Source organism: Bemisia tabaci, chromosome 2 (genome assembly GCF_918797505.1).
Source record: "Bemisia tabaci chromosome 2, PGI_BMITA_v3".
NCBI lineage: Eukaryota > Metazoa > Arthropoda > Insecta > Hemiptera > Aleyrodidae > Bemisia > Bemisia tabaci.
The window spans coordinates 76923883-76942046 of record NC_092794.1 but is presented as its reverse complement, the minus strand read 5'-3'; the positions used below and the strand labels follow the sequence as shown (position 1 = coordinate 76942046).

Genomic DNA, 18164 nt, shown 5'->3' with positions numbered 1-18164 from the left:
AATGGGTCGACGACGGACCAAAAGTAACCTAAAGTTAAAAAAATATGAGTGGGTCGGTGAATTTGGGCAAAAATCAACCTAGAATACTTTGCTTCCGCAATTTTATTTCGTTCCCGCCCTACATTTGAAGTTCAAACTTGTCCTGATTTCGCCGCAAATCCTCTGGCCAATAGTAGAGGTGGTTGAAAAGAAGCGTCATATTTTGCTTTTAGTACTCCGTCTTTATGTCTTTGGGATGTACACAGTTCGCAACCACTGGTTAGGAAGATCATTAAAAATAAAATGTGAGCCGAAAGTCCCACACCACCTCCATGGCTTTTTTGCACATTAAATCATTGAATTGAGACATTTTGGTTATACTTAGGTCAAAAGAGCTCCTATTTGTTCCCCGAAGATGAAAACGGGGGGAGGAGGGGGGGCCTGCACGGACTCTAACTTTATTTCCAAACGGCAACTTTCACTTTGTGATACATCGTTAGAAGGGCAAAAAGAACGAAGATTTTGGCATAAGGCTCAAGTCTGTATACATCAGTGTTTCCAAATGGCGGTCATTTGAAGTTTGAATTGGCCAAAAAAATATCTAGGAGAACGGGTAAATTCCAAGATGAACTTGTCCCGCCCCTATGAGGCCCCAGTTAGTATCTAATTCGAGGGATAGCGATAAACAAACCAAAAATCTTGCGAACTGTCAAAAACAATTCTTACGTTCAATCGATTCAATAAAGCTTTTGTTCTTGCAGAGCAAGAAAAAGAAGGAAACGAAAGTTGAAAACTATTAAAATCATACACAAGAAAAATTTTGCGAAATTGTAATTGTATATTCGACTACTTTTTCATTCTCCTCTCTCTCTGCAAACCTGATACCTAGCCGGCGACTGAGAGAGATTGCCCGCGGGCGCGAGATACTTGCAGATGAAGAAAGCATGTTGCGAACTACGCAATGCGCGATAGAGGTGGATTTGAAACTTCTTTTGTGTACCTACCGTGATTTTCGTTTGATTTTATCCGAGGAAAGTCTATTTATTTGGCTGCACCTATCTCTTGCGTAGAGCAGACCCATTGTGCCATTCAGAACACCCTGTCGACGAAAGTGCAGCCCTGTAATTCATCCGACTCAGCGTATGGATGGCACCACGAAATCGGAAATTCCACAGGAGCCCGAATACGGTGTTGTTATGGGACCATCTTGAAATCTGCATGAAGTGCTGCGGCAAAACCTAATCTGATCCAAGCGGGCGGATTTTTTTTCTTTACCCAATGAGGCGAGACGAACGCTGCGTTGATTTGTACGCCCGAAATTCCTTAATTCGGCGAGAGAACTGGGGAAATCAGAGTGTTTTCGATGACGATTGGGCAGAGTAGACGAGTGACAGATGAATTATTCTGTTTTGGCTCACTGAGTTGTTAGCCCCTAGGCTGGAGCGCTTCTGTAGCCTCCTTCACGCGGCTGTAAGTCCGATTCAGTACCTTAATAGGAGTCAGGAGTTATGAGTCCTTCATCCTTACGATGTAAAATTCACTGATGCTATAAGGTGGGGGTGGAGAAGTTCAGTTCTAATGGATAGATTTTCAGGAACTTTCTTTCGTTTGATTCCAAAGACACTTCCTCTGGCTATGAAGAAGAGAATTTATGAGAATTGGGAAAGTTTTCGAAATTAAAATTTTCTTGAGTTTTGGACGGAAAAAGCTCAATACTTTTCTCTAAGAGGGTCTTTCAGGTTGATTTTTTTTCTTGAGGACTAATAAGAAGTAAATCCTCTTGCCCATAGTCAGAAAAAAAAGGGGAAAAAAACAAGCAGTGAACTCCAACACAATGTGTTGATAAGGCGCGTCATTAACTCGCACATATAAACCCCTGTAGTTTTCATTTACAGAGATTTCAAAATAGGCAAGCAGCACAACAAGAGAATTCACGATCCAACACTGCGAGGTCAACGACGCACCTTGACGAGACCGTGTATTGTGAATGTAGAAAGCTATTCGATCGAATTTAAGTTTTTTGATCTGCCTCAAGCAAAATCTTATCAGATTCTTGAAGAAAAGTGCTACGGAATAATTTAAGCGAAGAAAGGAAAAATTCTGTCGAACTCCTAGAATATAAAGTCGATTTAAAGGTATTTTGGGGCTAAAATACCCAAATCACCGGTAGTATAAATCTCGTTATATTATTGAAAAGAAATTGACTCGATATAAATGCAATTACATTAAATATGTCTTGATTATGCTATTTTAAACGTCTTTCCATGCAAAGATGTTCAACCATGTCGTTGCTTTATTCATTCATGAATTGAAAGTAAGCAATCTACATCCCGAAAATCTACTGATTTGCCATAAAAAATTGCAGAAACTTGATATACCAGGTCGATGCACCCACTCGTTAAATTTACCAACCAATTTCGTGAGTGCAAATGTGTAAAAATCAATATGCTATAGTCATTTTGGGTACATTTATTTTTCATGAAACAATAATGATTTCAATCCCGAAAAACCATCAATTTTCCGTATAAAATCGAAAGAATCGAAATATGTCGACTCCCTGACGTGAAAATTAGATTCTACGTGTGTAAATACTTATGTATCGATATGCTGAACAGAAACTATGTGTGGACACGGTCAGAAGCCCGCGGCAACATTAATTCAACAGAAAAACTGTAAAAATTAGATCGGATTTTAGCCGCTTTGCCCGCCTCTCCACGTTACTTACAACAAACCGTCTTATACTCATCTCAACATTTTTCTCAGAGCTTTGGGTTATTATCAGCTTCCATTTAAACCCCGATTCGATGGCCAAATCTGCTGCCAAAAAAGCAAGCCACTGTTGAAGGGTTCTATGAGAAATTCGTGATATTATCGGCTCTCCTGAAATCACCCCATGGCTAAAATTGGTGGTATAAATGTTTAAGTGCTTAAAATAATCGTATTCAAGAAACTAAGGCATTAAACTATGGAGTCAATTTCTTTTTAATAATATAACGGGATTTACTACCGGTGATTTAGCTACTATAGCCCCGGAATGCTTTTAAAGCGCCTTTACGTTCCAGAATCTAGACGGAATTTTTTTTTTGGGGGGGGGGGGGCTTAAATGATTCAAGAGACACTGTAGTTAAAAATATAAAGATTTTTCGATTTGGACGTATAAAAAATGTTTAACTCGTTCAGGCACGCCGTGTATTGTATGGAGTGCTGCTGTTATTCGACCCTTGTCTTCAGGTCAAAATTCTTACAAAGAAGCCCCTTGCAAGAGGCGAATTTTTTGCAATTTCTCCCAGTTTTTTCTCCGTTAGGTATATAATTGAATTGTTTGTCAAATTCTGAGGTCAATTATATTTAATTGTAATTTATACATTTCTTTTTTTCCCCTTTATTTTATTTTCTGTATGGAGAAGTTTTGTTGATTTCTTCGGATTTCGAATACTGTAACTCCTCTTCTATTCAGCCGATTTTTATGAATGAGGTCTCTTTTTATTTGTGTTTTAACGGAGAGTAAGGAATAAATTGCTAAACACACGCGAAACAATTTTTTTTGAAAATTGGATGAATCCTAGCGTGACGGTGAAATGGTTAATGAAGCGTAATTAATAGGGTCGGGTTCTCGGCGCGCGGCGGCCGCCTTTTGCTCGCAGGCCATTGTCGCCGACGCAGGGGCCAGGCGCATGGGGAAGAGAGGGGTAGGTAGATTTTTATAAGTGCAAGCAGCTTCCTGTATGAACCACGTTTAGCAAATGGTCTAATGAGTCTCGAGGCTTATCACAGATTGCACTTCCGGCTATCGCTTACGGCCGTGGCTATCAGAGCAGTGCTACCAAATTTTAAAAAGCATAACAGGGGTGTGGAGATCCGTCAAAGCAACGTTTTGAACGAAACGCAGTGAGTGAAATTCTCATTCAAAGAGTGCCGAATTGGTCAGCCATCCTCGAATCAGTTCGCTTCATTCTGATTATATATGCATATTTTAAATCAGCGCTGCGTATTCTTAGGTTTTTTTTAAAAAAACCAAGTAACGTAGACTCTTGGTATTCACTGCACATAAACTAGAAAGCCCCAGAATGCGAAACAACTTTAAATCATTATTATTGACGGATAAATAAACTTTTTACATACATGGTGTTTCAGACCACCCGTACCAGGCCTTTTTCGCGGTTGGTATAGGTCGTACGAAGTCGGAGACCGCGGGGTTGAATAGGGAATTGACCCCAAGGAATCCGAATTTCATGTTCCCGAAACTCCCCCACCCCCCTTGGGGGGGGGGGGTTAAGGGGGAGTCACGATGCTAAAAGTCACGGTTCCCGACCGAATTGCGGATAGATCGCATCAGAATTGAAAAGCACGGAAAATTTCACGTGGAATTGACCCCTAAAAATCCAAAATCGGACCATCCAAGGCCCGGAAATGACTCCCTAAAGAGGGGGACAGTATCCCCCTCCATTATTTCTCTGTGGTCTTAAAATTGACGTAGATTCTCCAGAAAAAGACAGTTTCCCAGGTAATCGACCTCGAGAAATCCAAATTTCATGGTCCCGAAGCTCCTCTAGCTCCCCTTGGGGCGTAAACGGGGGGGCCCAATTTTAAAAATCGGGGCTCCTTTCCGAATCGCAAATTGATTGCATCCAAATTGAGGAGCAGAACACATTTACATCTTAAAGGACTCCTAAGAGTTCTAATAGACCCCCTGAACGGCAGAAAGTAACTCCCTGAGGAGGGAGGCTTCGCCCCCGCCAAAAAATTCTCAAGATTCCTCTTTGGTCGCAAAATTGACGTCGATTCTCCAGAAAAAGACGGTCTCCCATGTGATCGACCCCGAGGAGCTCAGGGAACATGAAATTTAGAGTCCTCGGGGTCGATTACATAGGGAACCGTCTTTTTCTGGAGAATCGACGTCAATTTTCCGACCAAAGAGGAATCTTGAGAAAGTTTTGGCGGGGGCGAAGCCTCCCTCCTCAGGGAGTTACTTTCTACCGTTCAAGGGGTCTATTAGAACTCTTAGGAGTCCTTTAAGATGTAAATGTGTTCTGCTCCTCAATTTGGATGCAATCAATTTGCGATTCGGAAAGGAGCCCCGATTTTTAAAATTTGGCCCCCCGTTTACCTCCCAAGGGGAGCTAGAGGAGCTTCGGGACCATGAAATTTGGATTTCTCGAGGTCGATTACCTGGGAAACTGTCTTTTTCTGGAGAATCTACGTCAATTTTAAGACCACAGAGAAATTATGGAGGGGGGTACTGTCCCCCTCTTTAGGGGGTCATTTTCGGGCCTTGGATGGTCCGATTTTGGATTTTTAGGGGTCAATTCCACGTGAAATTTTCCGTGCTTTTCAATTCTGATGCGATCTATCCGCAATTCGGTCGGGAACCGTGACTTTTAGCATCGTGACCCCCCCTTAACCCCCCCCCCCCAAGGGGGGTGGGGGAGTTTCGGGAACATGAAATTCGGATTCCTTGGGGTCAATTCCCTATTCAACCCCGCGGTCTCCGACTTCGTACGACCTATACCAACCGAGAAAAAGGCCTGGTACGGGTGGTCTGAAACACCTTGTGCTTTGGAAAATCTCAGAAGTTCGCGGTAGTCACTTTTCGGTAAGGAACTAAGAGACTCGGTTATTGTATCAAGCAGGGTTCGAAACGATCGCAAAGGCGGTATACTACGTACACGCGCCAACAGCTACTTAACGACAGAACAAGTTAGATGAGACTCGTTTGGTTTCGACCACTGCACTATGGTCTGGGGGCGCCGAATTGTGGCCATAAATCAGGAAATGATCAGAATATCATGAAATTTGGTGTACCTATGTTTTTTGGGTCGCTGAATTCAAATTTGACCTTAGTTTTACAAAATTCTTAAATCCAAGATGGCGGCAGGCCCTTGAAACCAAAAAATTAGAAGAAAAGCCAAAATATTATTAGAATACCACATTGAATGTCATTTTAATGTTTTGAAGGTTGTCTAACTATAATATGAAATCTATTTTTCAATGATCAAGAGGTTATCAGGGCAGAAGCCCCAAAAATACGTATTTAATCCAGAAATATAAGAGGAGAAGAAATGATTGAAATTGAATCAAGTCAGTACTATGTTTTTCGGTCTATTGATCCTGACTGGAGCGTAAGTTAAAAAAAATGCACATTCAATATGGTGATATTCGTGTTAGCAAGACATATGGTATTAGCCCTTTAGGTCGCCCCCTCCCCGAACCAAAAATTGTCCCTAAAAATGTTCATTTCTAGCGATTTTTTAAAAATAATTTACTCTTTGATCATCAAATCCTGCTAGCAAAATTTTCTAGATATATTCAATACTACTTAGCCCTAAATAGCTTTGACATTCTTATACTCATTGGAGGCTGTCAACCATTCTGCGCTGATTTTCATGGTTAGAATTATTATAAAGATTCTAGGCCTAATGAATCGTGGCCAAAAATCCGAATTTGGAAAGTACGAAAATCTGGCAATCGAGCATATAATCCTTATCTACATCATTTACTAGGTGTGAAATGACCTATCAAATCTTGTGTAATTGTTTTTACGATCAGATATAAGGTGGCGAACTTCACATCCTCCGAGGTAAGTAAACAAACGTGAGAATTTAAAGTGCACGTTATCGTGTCTTGCCTTGTGTCGTTTTGTGATAAGTTGGCGTAAATCCCCGATCAAATATGGAAAAGAAAGGTGAAAGTAAGTACTTTTTGATGGTTTAATCGTTTTTAGTATTAAGATTAATTTTATGACCACCATGAGACTCCAAAGTTTTGTCCTAGTTTAGGCAAAAAATTGCCTTCACCTTAAGTTTAAGTTATCACTAACACAAGCTAACACGTTCTTATCAGTGCAAGAATGTAGCTCATATGTTCCTCTAATAGGATATCATAGGTTTTTTTGCATCTTTTTGGCTCTGGGGCCTTCAGACCCAGACCCAGATCAGACCCTAAAACCTTGCGGATTACCATTCTCGGGTTGCCTAGCCAGGAATTGAACTCGGAACCTCTTGATCTTAAAGCCAGCACTACAACCACTACGCACCACAGCGGGCCGAGTTAATACATTTGTATTATGTATACAGGCTGAAGAATAAAAAAAAATACCTAAGTTTTATCCACCATTTGTCGTTTTTCCGGAGAAAATATTGTTTTGCTTAAAAATGAGGTTTTTTGCAAAAAAACTTTATTTTCCGGAAATCTGGCAAGTGCTGGAAAAAAACTGATATCATTTCCGGATTCAGCAGCCAAAAATACTTATGAATCACCCTATATCAAATGTTGACCTTGTCTCATCTCTCTTATCTCCTTCTGCAATGAAATCAGATTGCGCAGAAAATCGTATAAGTCCTTCACTAAAATGACCAAAAAAGGCCCCAGACGCAAAAATACGCAAAAAAACCTGTGATATCCTGTTAGAGGAACATATGAGCAACATTTTTGCACAAATGAGAACGTGTTACCTCGTGTTACCGATAACTAAAACTTAAGGTGAAGGCAATTTTTTGCCTAAATTAGGACAAAACTTTGGAGTCTCATGGTGATCATAAAATTAATCATAATAATAAAAACGATTAAACCATCAAAAAGTACTTACTTTCACCTTTCTTTTCCATATTTGATTGGGGATTTACGCCAACTTATCACCAAACGACACAAGGCAAGACACGATAACGTGCACTTTAAATTCTCACGTTTGTTTACTTACCTCGAGGATGTGAAGTTCGCCACCATATATCTGATCGTAAAAACAATTACAGAAGATTTGATAGGTCATTTCACACCTACTAAAGGATGTAGATAAGGATTATATGCTCGATTGACAGATTTTCGTACTTTCAAAAATCGGATTTTTGGCCACGATTCGGCGCTCCCAGACCATAGTGCACTGGCCACTCAGGATTCGGCCGGCTATAGCAAATCCTCGCTCTCTCTCTCCCTCTCCCTCCCTCCTCTCTCCCTCTCTCTCTCTCCCTCTCCCCCCTCCCTCTATCTCTCTCTCTCTTTTTCTACAGCGTAAAATCTACAGCGCAAATGAATGTTTGAGTCTTTGCGGATTGAATTTTTATTTGGCGGCACGATTACCAATTTTTTTTGTGTTCTTGTTTTAAGAAGCCAAGCTACGCGTTGGGTGGTTACATGCAGCAAGGTACCACCAAAATATTTTTTCATCGGTGAAAGGCCTTCACTGAAGGCTGAATTTGAACTTTTTTTTAAATAGTGGCGTCCCAACACTACAGCAGTCCATCTACTGCAGAATTCACTCCTTTCTCATATAATAAGTCGGGAATAAGGGGGGGGGGGATATGCGCATACCGACCTAAGATTCATCCTTGGACAAGTGTAGTAACTGGTACAAATTTACCCTCCAAAATTTGAAGTAGAGCACGATTTGTGCAAGGAAAATTACTGAAATTAAATCCCAAGATCGAAAATCGTCCGGCAACAGAAAATTGCCGCCTAACAGAGAGTCATCGACCTACACTTTAATTTTTACCCTGTCTGGAGAGGCTAAAAAAAATGGACCACTAGTTACAAAGTTCGAAACTCACGGGCGCCAACGCGCCAAATGCGCCTAAGAAATCGGTCATGGAGCTTAAAAAATGAAAGCTCTGCACCAAGGTGGCCCCAAAAAATCTCCCCCCCCCCAAAAAAAAAAAAAAAAAATTAAAAAAAGTCTTGGATGATTCTGTTGGGCGATTTTTCGAATTTTCGACGCGCGGCACCGGATTGAACTCGCGAAACACGGAACTGAAAAACAAGCAGTTGCGAGCGCAACATCGCCGCGGCGTGACGCTGCCAGCGGCACAACAGAATGAGGATCGGCGTTGAGCGGGACAAGGGGAAGGGGAAGATCGGTTGCATTCAGCCATTGAGGTGCTTCTAGTTCTTAAACTAGGGGCGCGATACGATGTAGTCTGGACCTGCGGTTCTTCCAGCACACGCTGACACCAGCGCAACCCCGTCTCGGCCGATGCGGGTGTCCTTTAAACAATAGACTGTAAGGCATCAATGGATCTCTATCCGTCACCCTTCCCTCTGGCCTACTGGCGGTTCATAAATATTTAATGAATTTTTTTGGATCTGTTTCGATTTTTACTTTCTCATTAAACTTATATTCTGCGAAATAAGGATATTATAATGAACTAAAATTATTTATGATATGTTGATATACGACGGAGATGGCGTTCACCAAATTAAAAATGTAGCAGAAAGGAGAATTTATCTTAGGTGCGCCGCAGAATCATGTATTTTCCTCAGTTTGATAGCCACTTTGCTCGAAATGTCACCACGAATCTAAAAATGTAAGATGTAAAAACTTTTTGGGAAAAATTAAAAACATTGCACTTTAGCTGCCTGATCCTTGGATGAAATTTCGAGGGTCAGATTCAGGCAGGCGCGAAAGAAGGGGGCTGTGATCTCGTACCGAGCCGAGTCAAGGTCTCGAGGGTTGCTGTGTTGCCATTTACCGGATTATGGTGTTCACCCGTCCGATTTTCCAGACATCATCGTATCGCGCCCCCAGTGTGGGTAAAGTGACCGGTGACCAACACCTTCTTTACCTGTTTCTCAGCTTTAAAAATATGAAATGAAGTGAAGTTTGAATAAAACATTTCTTCCTTCAGATAACTCATAAATGAAAATAGATAAATAAAGTACAGGTGTTTTTTATCTTCCCCGGGATGTCCATCACTGCGTCCGATGACCTTCGCCTTAATATTTTAAATGGAAAGTCACATAAACAAAAAGGGGGGAAAAACCTGTTGTAATTGAAAAAACTCAGAACACTCAGTACAACAAGTAAAAGGTTTTTCTATTCTTCACAATCCCATTCATGGAGCTTTCCTCTTCCAAAAGTTACAGCTACTAGTTCTGTAAGTAAAACATCTTGCGTCTAACTTTTCACTAAATGCGCCGTGATATATGTATTGGGCAAAAAGTAAATTTGACCAGTAAAAAATCTTCATTGACCCCTAAAAGTCGAACTTAATGGGCCCCACGGCTCCTGGAACTCAAAGATGAGTTTCGAACACTGCACTAGTTTAACATTTGTTGGCTTTAGAATAATGCGTTCTCACACGAGTGTTGATTGTGCCGTCGGGCATGACGGGGAGTAAGGAAGCCCGTAGCGGGTTAGAACAAAGGGAAAGAATGGGAATGGAGCGAATAAAAAGCCTGAAGAAATGCGACTCGCGGCGTGGAAACCGCGCCGTTGACGCCGCGCTAGTGAAACCCTCGGGAATTACCCATCGGAAAATTGATGTTTTCTGCGGCCAAGCGGCAACGCGGCGGAGAAAAAGGGAAAAAGAAGAAGCAAGAGGCGAAAAAGAGGAGGCACACAACTGAAAATTTTTGGAAGTGTTCCACAATAGTTTTCCACTGCTGACTGCCGTCGGTTTTCAATCAAGTGAGACAACATCTGTCTTCATCTTCCGCTGCGCCTTGGACCCTCGCCTCGCTCCTCTTTCTGGTCCAGGTTGTAAAATTCATCTTTCCGAGCGGTCTCCTTCCCCACGGAATCGACTTGCCGTCGTCACTCGTCCTGCCACGCGCATGGTGCGGAATCCAAGTTTACAGTATCCGTAACGTTACGTAAAATTTGAGAGGCTCGAATAGGACAGGGATATTCCATTGAAGACACAAGGGGTCTGTTGCACGTAAGACATAGGTACAGCTGTATAAATAGACCGACTAATTAGGGGTAAAGAGGCATGAAATTCACTATAGGTAGTCACATTAAAAAAGTCTGAAATCTGTGTAGCTTTGGACCACGCTCCTTCTAAATTCTCGCATCTGGGCGACAATTTTCTAGTTACCGGAAACACGCAACTTCAGGCAGCCTCGGTGGTCAGCGGAAAGTGCCGATGATTGCCGATTCGTTGATGTTGTTTATTTTTTTTGTTCAAAAGCGAAGCGTGATCATTGCTAATGGTCGATGCCTTGAGTTGAGTTGCTCGAGTGTATTCATCGATCTGCTGGTTATTATTATGTTAAACACTATCCGATATTTCCGTATTATTTTAACCCGGGTGAAATTATCATTTTTCGCAAATTGCCAGAAGTTGCCGTTGCTTGTTTCCAGACACGGTAACTATCCCTAGACGTGAGAAATTTGAAAAAACCTGTTCTAAACTACGTAAAATTGCGCACTTTCTATACTTTAAGCTCCAAGACCTCCTAAATTTTCACATTGGTAACGCTTCGTTCCAGCGTTCTACTGGGCCGATTTTCATGATTTTTGCAGCTATCGGCGGGCAAGTGTCTCTAGATGAGCTCGCTTATTCAGATTTTGAGAATATGACCCAGGTTTTTTTTATATTGCGTGGTAAAGTCGCGAATTCTCCCATTTAGACAATGTAAATTTTTATTTTTTGTCATAATTCTTTTGAGCGTTTACTGGTCCGATTTTCATGATTTTTTCGGTTATCGACGAAACCCTACATGAGCCCACTTTAATCACATTTTGGAAGTAGGACCCAGGTTTTTTAAATAAGGATAGACCAGAACGCTTAGGAAGAGGGGTTAAATTTGACATTCCCGCCACTGAAAAATTGCGGAAATTTCAAATTTAGCAGGAAATGTGGAATCATGGTCTGTTGGTAGCGTAAAAGAATCGCAGGTAGGCTCCTTTGCCACAGACTTTCAAAAAGCGACGAAACGCTCCGTACCGTTTCCTTTCAGTCTTGGCGGGAAGTTTGAAAAAATGCCGATTTTTTCAATCGATTCTTAAGGGACTCATTTAGTCGTGACGTCATAGCCAGCATTGATTCTTTCGACTACGGTCTCGGGTTCCAAACAACTGGCTGTCCTTGTTGCACTAATGGCGTTTCCCCGTAAGAAACGACTTTCAAATTTCAAAACGAATTTTCGACCTTTTAAACGCCGCAAACCACTAAGGTCACTCCTGAAATCGACTCTAAAGCGTCAAAATAGGGGGGTCCGACCTTTTAAACGCCTCAAATCGACAAATTTCACCTGAGTTATCGCAGTTGAAAACAGGTCTAAAATCATCAGTCTGTCTCTCTCTACGGCCGTTTAGCTGTTTACAGACAATATTGAGGTTACAATCATCTTGAATTTTTACATTATTCTCGTTAAAACTCATGATATTCCCTCTTAACAAGCAAAATTTGTAAGGAAAGTTAGTTTCCAGTTTCATCAAACTATTTCCATGAGCTCATGGATCGACAAAGTCTTAATTAGTGATGAGTATCGCTTCGTAGTGAAGCGTTACCATATCACATACAGCATTTTTTCAATCAACGCTCAGTCTAGCCTTAAGGTTAATCTTCAGCTGTAGTTCCGAAAAAATCCACCACGTCGCGCTGCTAAAATCCGACTCCGAAATCAGTGATTATTTAAATATCACAATAGGTATCTTAAATTCTAAGACTCATAAGTTCTAGCAGCATACGTCTGGAATCCTTAGAAACAAACGCGAGCTTTGAAAGTCTAATAATAAAAGCTGTAAATTGATCCCAGTTTCTCTTACGGGATATCTGTAAGTGCGAGAGAGACAGCTCACGGTGGGAGAGAGATATCTGCCAACTGCTGGGAGCGATCAAGCGCGATTGGTTGCATCAAGGTCATCATGCTTAACCCTACTTTTTTCTGGGATCAAATTGCAGAGCTTCAGAAATGACTTTTCACGTTGTTTTTAGGGTCAATGGGAAGAAGAATGTTATGGCTAGAACTTATAACTCTTCGATTTAAACAGAAATTCCTTCAACTTTTATAAAAGCTCAAGGACTCACGTGGAGCTGTACGGACTCTAAAACACAGCGGTGGCGCCCCCTGCGCGGAGAAATTTCTTACTTCACGCAGCTGTAGATAAACCTTAATGCGGTGATTGTTGTCGATTTTTTCCTCTCTACTGCACGACCTTAAGCTCATGAACGGAGACAGAAAAAGAAAAGTGATGACCTGAGTTTTTCTCACTCTGAATCTCATGGTTTTGTGTCTCTATCTCCGAAATCATCGGGGGTCGTCTTGCTCCCCAGCTATGCAGATTTCTTCAGATCGCTCGCTCAATCTGCCTCCTATGTGAAGTCTAATCATGCTGTAGTTAAGACCAGTAAGATCCTCTTTGCTTCAGCATACTTGAAAGTGTATTTTGCAGTTGGAAAATATAGTGTTTTTCTCGCAGCGTCCAAACTACACTTTTCTCATTTGACGGCTAACAAGAGCTCATGATGTGAGCGACTGCACAGCATAATAGATCAGATCATCCAGGACATCATCATGCTTTTCCAGAACTCTTGTTGTTTGTAAGATTAATGGGCTCCATTAATTAATGTGTAACATTGTTGTGGAAAAGCGCGTCGATACTCCGTTGGAGCATCGGAAGAGGATTCTCATTCACTTCAAGCCTGTTCGTTTACCAACTTATTCATTCCCAGAATGTACAGCAATAAACGCCATCTCCTATAGTAAGTACATAAACCAGCTAAGTTTTGAAAGTCAACTTCCCCCATAACTTGATAAATTTTTCCACTTAGGTATGACTGAAAGGTCTTGAATCAGATTCAGTCTCCTTTAGAGAAGGAACTAGATGGGGAAAAGGTTTTGGTAAAAAATACCGATGATAATGAGAGAAGAGACGTGCGTGAAATTCAAAGCTTTGAGCACCAGAAATGACAACTAGTGACCCAGTATTCCAGACCCGATGTTGTAATAATGTTGTTGCATTTAGAACTTACGCTTTGTTTGAGCCTTTAAGTTTTCTCTATGAATTTAAACCATGAAACTAATACGAGGAAACTTAAATTAAGTTTTGCATTGGAACAATCTAGCACGCATGCTGCCTAAGATCTAATCATCTTGCCACATGTTTCGAGTTGATTTAAATATACTTATCATAGGAGAAGACGTTTGCTGTATATTCTGCGAATGAATAACTTGGTAAAGGAACTGTCCCGAGGAGGACATAGGATCTCGCAGATGGAGTGCCAGGCTTGAAGTGAAAGAGAATCCTCTTCCGATGCTCCAACGGAGTATCGACGCGCTTTTCCACAACAATGTTACACATTAATTAAAGGAGCCCATTAATCTTACAAACAACAAGAGTTCTGGAAAAGCATGATGATGTCCTGGATGATCTGATCTATTATGCTATGCAGTCGCTCACATCATGAGCTCTTGTTAGCCGTCAAATGAGAAAAGTGTAGTTTGGACGCTGCGAGAAAAACACTGTATTTTCCAACTGCAAAACACACTTTCAAGTATGCTGAAGCAAAGAGGATCTTACTGGTCCTAACTAAAGCATGATTAGACTTCACATAGGAGACAGATTGAGCGAGCGATCTGAAGAAATCTGCATAGCTGGGGAGCAAGACGACCCCCGATGATTTCGGAGATAGAGACACAAAACCATGACCACCATGTAACCTCAATCTTGTCTGTAAACAGCTAAACGGCCGTAGAGAGAGACAGACTGATGATTTTAGACCTGTTTTCAACTGCGGTAACTCAGGTGAAATTTGTCGATTTGAGGCGTTTAAAAGGTCGGACCCCCCTATTTTGACGCTTTAGAGTCGATTTCAGGAGTGACCTTAGTGGTTCCCGGCGTTTAAAAGGTCGAAAATTTGTTTTGAAATTTGAAAGTCGTTTCTTACGGGGAAACGCCATTAAGGCAAAAGGACAGCCAATTGAGGAGCTTTCCGGAAAAAGGGCACATAGCAAAAAATAGCGTTTGAGAGAAATGCATTGTAAGTTTCCATCATTAATTTCTGGCCACTGATGGTACCTTTCATCGCATTTTGGATTCCCGATTTTGAACGAAAGTCACTTTCAGTGACCATGAAGTAATGAACAGAACTTCAAATGCATTTCTGTCAAACACAATTTTTTGTCATGTGCCCTTTTTCCGGAAAGCTCCTCAATTTTTTGGAATCCGAGACCGTAGTCGAAAGAATCAATGCTGGCTATGACGTAAGCCTAAATGAGTCCAGGGCTGGACACACGTTCGAAGTGAAGCTTCAAAGGCTATCTAGTGAAGTGTTGCGCATCGATGCGGTGATCGATGGCAACACTTGGCGAAACAGCCACCACTTTGAAGCTTCACTTTGAAGGTGTGTCCAGCCCTTTATTCGTCCAATCACTTCCGGCCAGAGAAATATTGGATATATGAGAGTCCGGTATGAAAATCTATGACATTTTTTTGTCGTTCTTTGGTCGACGCGGGCCTAAGAGAGCGCGAATCACCCTCTGGGGGTTGAGCCGCGTAGTGGCCAGGGGGCATAGCCCCCTAGTACCAACTACTTTTAAAGGACCATCGTGGATTTTCACGTCATATTACCTCAATACCAGATCACGCGGCTGTATCTTCAGCGTGCAACAGACCCGTAAGCTATACAATTTTCCCCTTTTTGAAAAGAGGACGCAGAAAAAAACATCTACGATGTCATCTAATCGGTTCGGCTCGATGTTTTTCGGGTCAGAGACCAGGCGCATCTGTTACCTGAACTGAGCTCTTCAGAGCAGCAGGCTACTGAAGTCCGTATCGAACCTCATGTCTCAAGATCCGAGTAACTCCAGCTCTTGATCAAAACTTCAGATACCTGACATTTTTTGTGTTGTTAAGGTACTCGAAAACTTCGGCATTTTTCTTGCCGAAAAATTAGGTACAGGTGCTATAGCTTAAATTGATCGGAACCTTCAAAGTGTCTAGCAGAAACATAAAGGGAGGATTTTGGCAACTCCGTCAAGATGACGACACTGACTTTTGTTTGCAAATCAGAGCCCCTTTCGAGGGATTTCTCGACCCCATTAATGGATGAACGTTTACATACCTGAAGTAGACACCAAGCTATTCGAATTTCATTATAATGACTGAAACAAACAAGAAGATAATTTGTATTAATATAAGAGTAACATGGAGGTATACTAACGTCGCCACTACATGGCCCAACCATAGTGCGTGTAGCGCCTTCTAATCCAGCAACTGTCAAGAATAACGTTCCGAAAACGTTGACAAAATATTGCTGCAACGAACGTTAATTTGGGTGTTAACGTTGTGTCGACGTTTTCGCAACCACTTTTTGCGGAGCGGGAGGCCCGCTTCGCGGACCCGTGAGCTCATGGTCAAGGGGAATGGGGATGTTGAACCCGCGGGAGGGATTTGGAGACTATCGAGCTTAACCGATGTATTTTTTCCCGAGAAAACGGTTGGAGTGATTTTAACACTCTAAGGTCGATATTAAAGCTGCAAAATCTATATAAAGTTCAAAGTTCAAACGGAGGGCTCTCGTTGGTAGCATTGGTCGGCCTACATCACAACTTGCTTATGCTATTTTCAGCCATTTTGATCCACCTGTGTTCCCCCATTAAGAATCTATAGTCATTCATCTTGCAATGTAGCAATGTATCTTTAGGTAATGTTCTGATGATAGGACTGAGTCCTGAAATGCATTAGCCCCTAATAAATAAAATTGTAAAAAAATTATGCATCTTTGGCACACGTTTTTATTACTCATAATTATAATTAGGTAGATGCAACATGCGGCTCAACAACTTTGCAAAAATTGTGGCTGAATTGTTCATTGACGTTTGTTTGCGATTTGACTCACTTGGACTTTTAATTTCTCACGAGCGGAAGGTTTGAATTATTAATGCATCAGAAAATATTAAATATCCGAAAAATTTTGGGTAAGCGTTGAGTATGTAGCTTTATGAACTTTTAAAGTATTTTGAATGATAGTATGACAAATAACTTCGAAGACATGACGATAGTATACCTACATTTTGAATTTTATGCGTCTCTCATCAATAGAGAGGGTTACTGCTGGCAGCTGGCAAAGACCGCCCTCCCATTGTAATGCAGGCTCATATGTATGATTGTATGTCCTCCCACCCCTAAAGTGTTCCGTAATTTAGGTACAAAACTTGTCAAGTTTTCTTCGATAAAACGATAATTTCAAAAAAAACTTGTGAACATTTTCAGTCCAGTTTTTCAGAGAGCATTCTTTTCAGTGTGATCTAAAGTATTTGAGAAGTTCAAGTAAACACATTCATAATTTTTTCTTAAAATTAATATTTTCAAAGGAACAAATTTGGCAACATGCAAATGTTCGTGCATACATCATTTTTCCTTCGCACAACAGAATACTTGAGATGGATCTTCAGTTTCTGAACGAGGCATCCTGGGTACGATCGATAAAATTCATTTTCCAAACTTGAGGGAGATTAATTTGAGAAAATCGAAATTTCAATCTGTAGATTTTTTTTTTTTTTTTTTTTTTAAAGATAACTTTGATTTATTATTTTGGTTACAAGTTGGAACCATAGTTTAACAGAACTATGGCCGAAGGCCTATGTTTACATGTTAGATTAGAATAAGAAGTTCCTATATTTACAAATTGGTGGTTCCCCCTTTCAATCTGTAGATTGATCATTAAGGACAGTTCGAGCCGAGACATCTTCCAAAGTCTTAAAACAGGGTCAAAGTACCGATACCGATACCGGTACCGGTACCGATTTCACTTAATCGCCCATATCGATACATTGAATTTGGTTACAAAATGGATATACCGAGTAGATTATTTTCGGCACGAACTTTCAATTTTCCCAAAATAATCCATCAAAATGACTACCATATGAAAAATATGGATCGTACCCTCAATCCTCTTTTTATCCAGCAGGAGAATCGACTTCCAACACCATCTTAGATATAGGTCGTTGATACAGGTAGGAATCGACGACGGACGCGACAACCAGTGCGCGGCTTGAGTCAGCCATCATATTAATGAATGAGACAACGACTCGACGACTGGCTAAGAGAAACAGGTTCTCCATATTGGAAAGTGACATGGCCAATCACGTGTAGCGAGCCACGCCCCCCGAGGAACTCGAGCTTGCTGTATGCACAAATTAGTGAAAACGCGAACTCCGCGCCGTGCTTTGAAGGCGGGATTAGTGCTAAGTATGAGGGAGTGGGAAGGCATGTGTCAACCACACCGGGCACAGTGATGTGTCGGTGCTAATATCTCGTCTCCGATTGACGTTGGCACAGTAAGTAGTGTGCCAAATATTTGCCGAGGCTATTCCGCACTCGCGTGGTTCGAATGAGCATTCGCCCTACGTCAACCCGAATGCGGAAGTACTGCCGATAGTCGGAAAGAAATAGGTTTGAACCGGACAATATTGCTGTATGAGGTTTTAATAGATCAGTGAATGCATATAAATGAGTAGAATTCGAA

The 18164-nt window shown here is 41.3% G+C and overlaps 1 protein-coding gene across 4 annotated transcripts in view; it reads right to left on the bottom strand.

The window, feature by feature from the left end:
- LOC109037048 (uncharacterized) overlaps positions 1-18164 on the bottom strand; it is a 258003-nt gene that overhangs the window by 136887 nt on the left and 102952 nt on the right. For all 4 annotated transcript variants that reach the window (XM_019051543.2, XM_019051541.2, XM_019051542.2 and 1 more), the window contains exon 2: positions 15759-15798. Coding sequence is in view for 1 of the 4 variants with exons in the window: in XM_019051541.2 (XP_018907086.1) it covers positions 15759-15798 (40 nt within the window). In the remaining 3 variants the exon portion in view is untranslated. The remainder of the gene's footprint in view (positions 1-15758; positions 15799-18164) is intronic.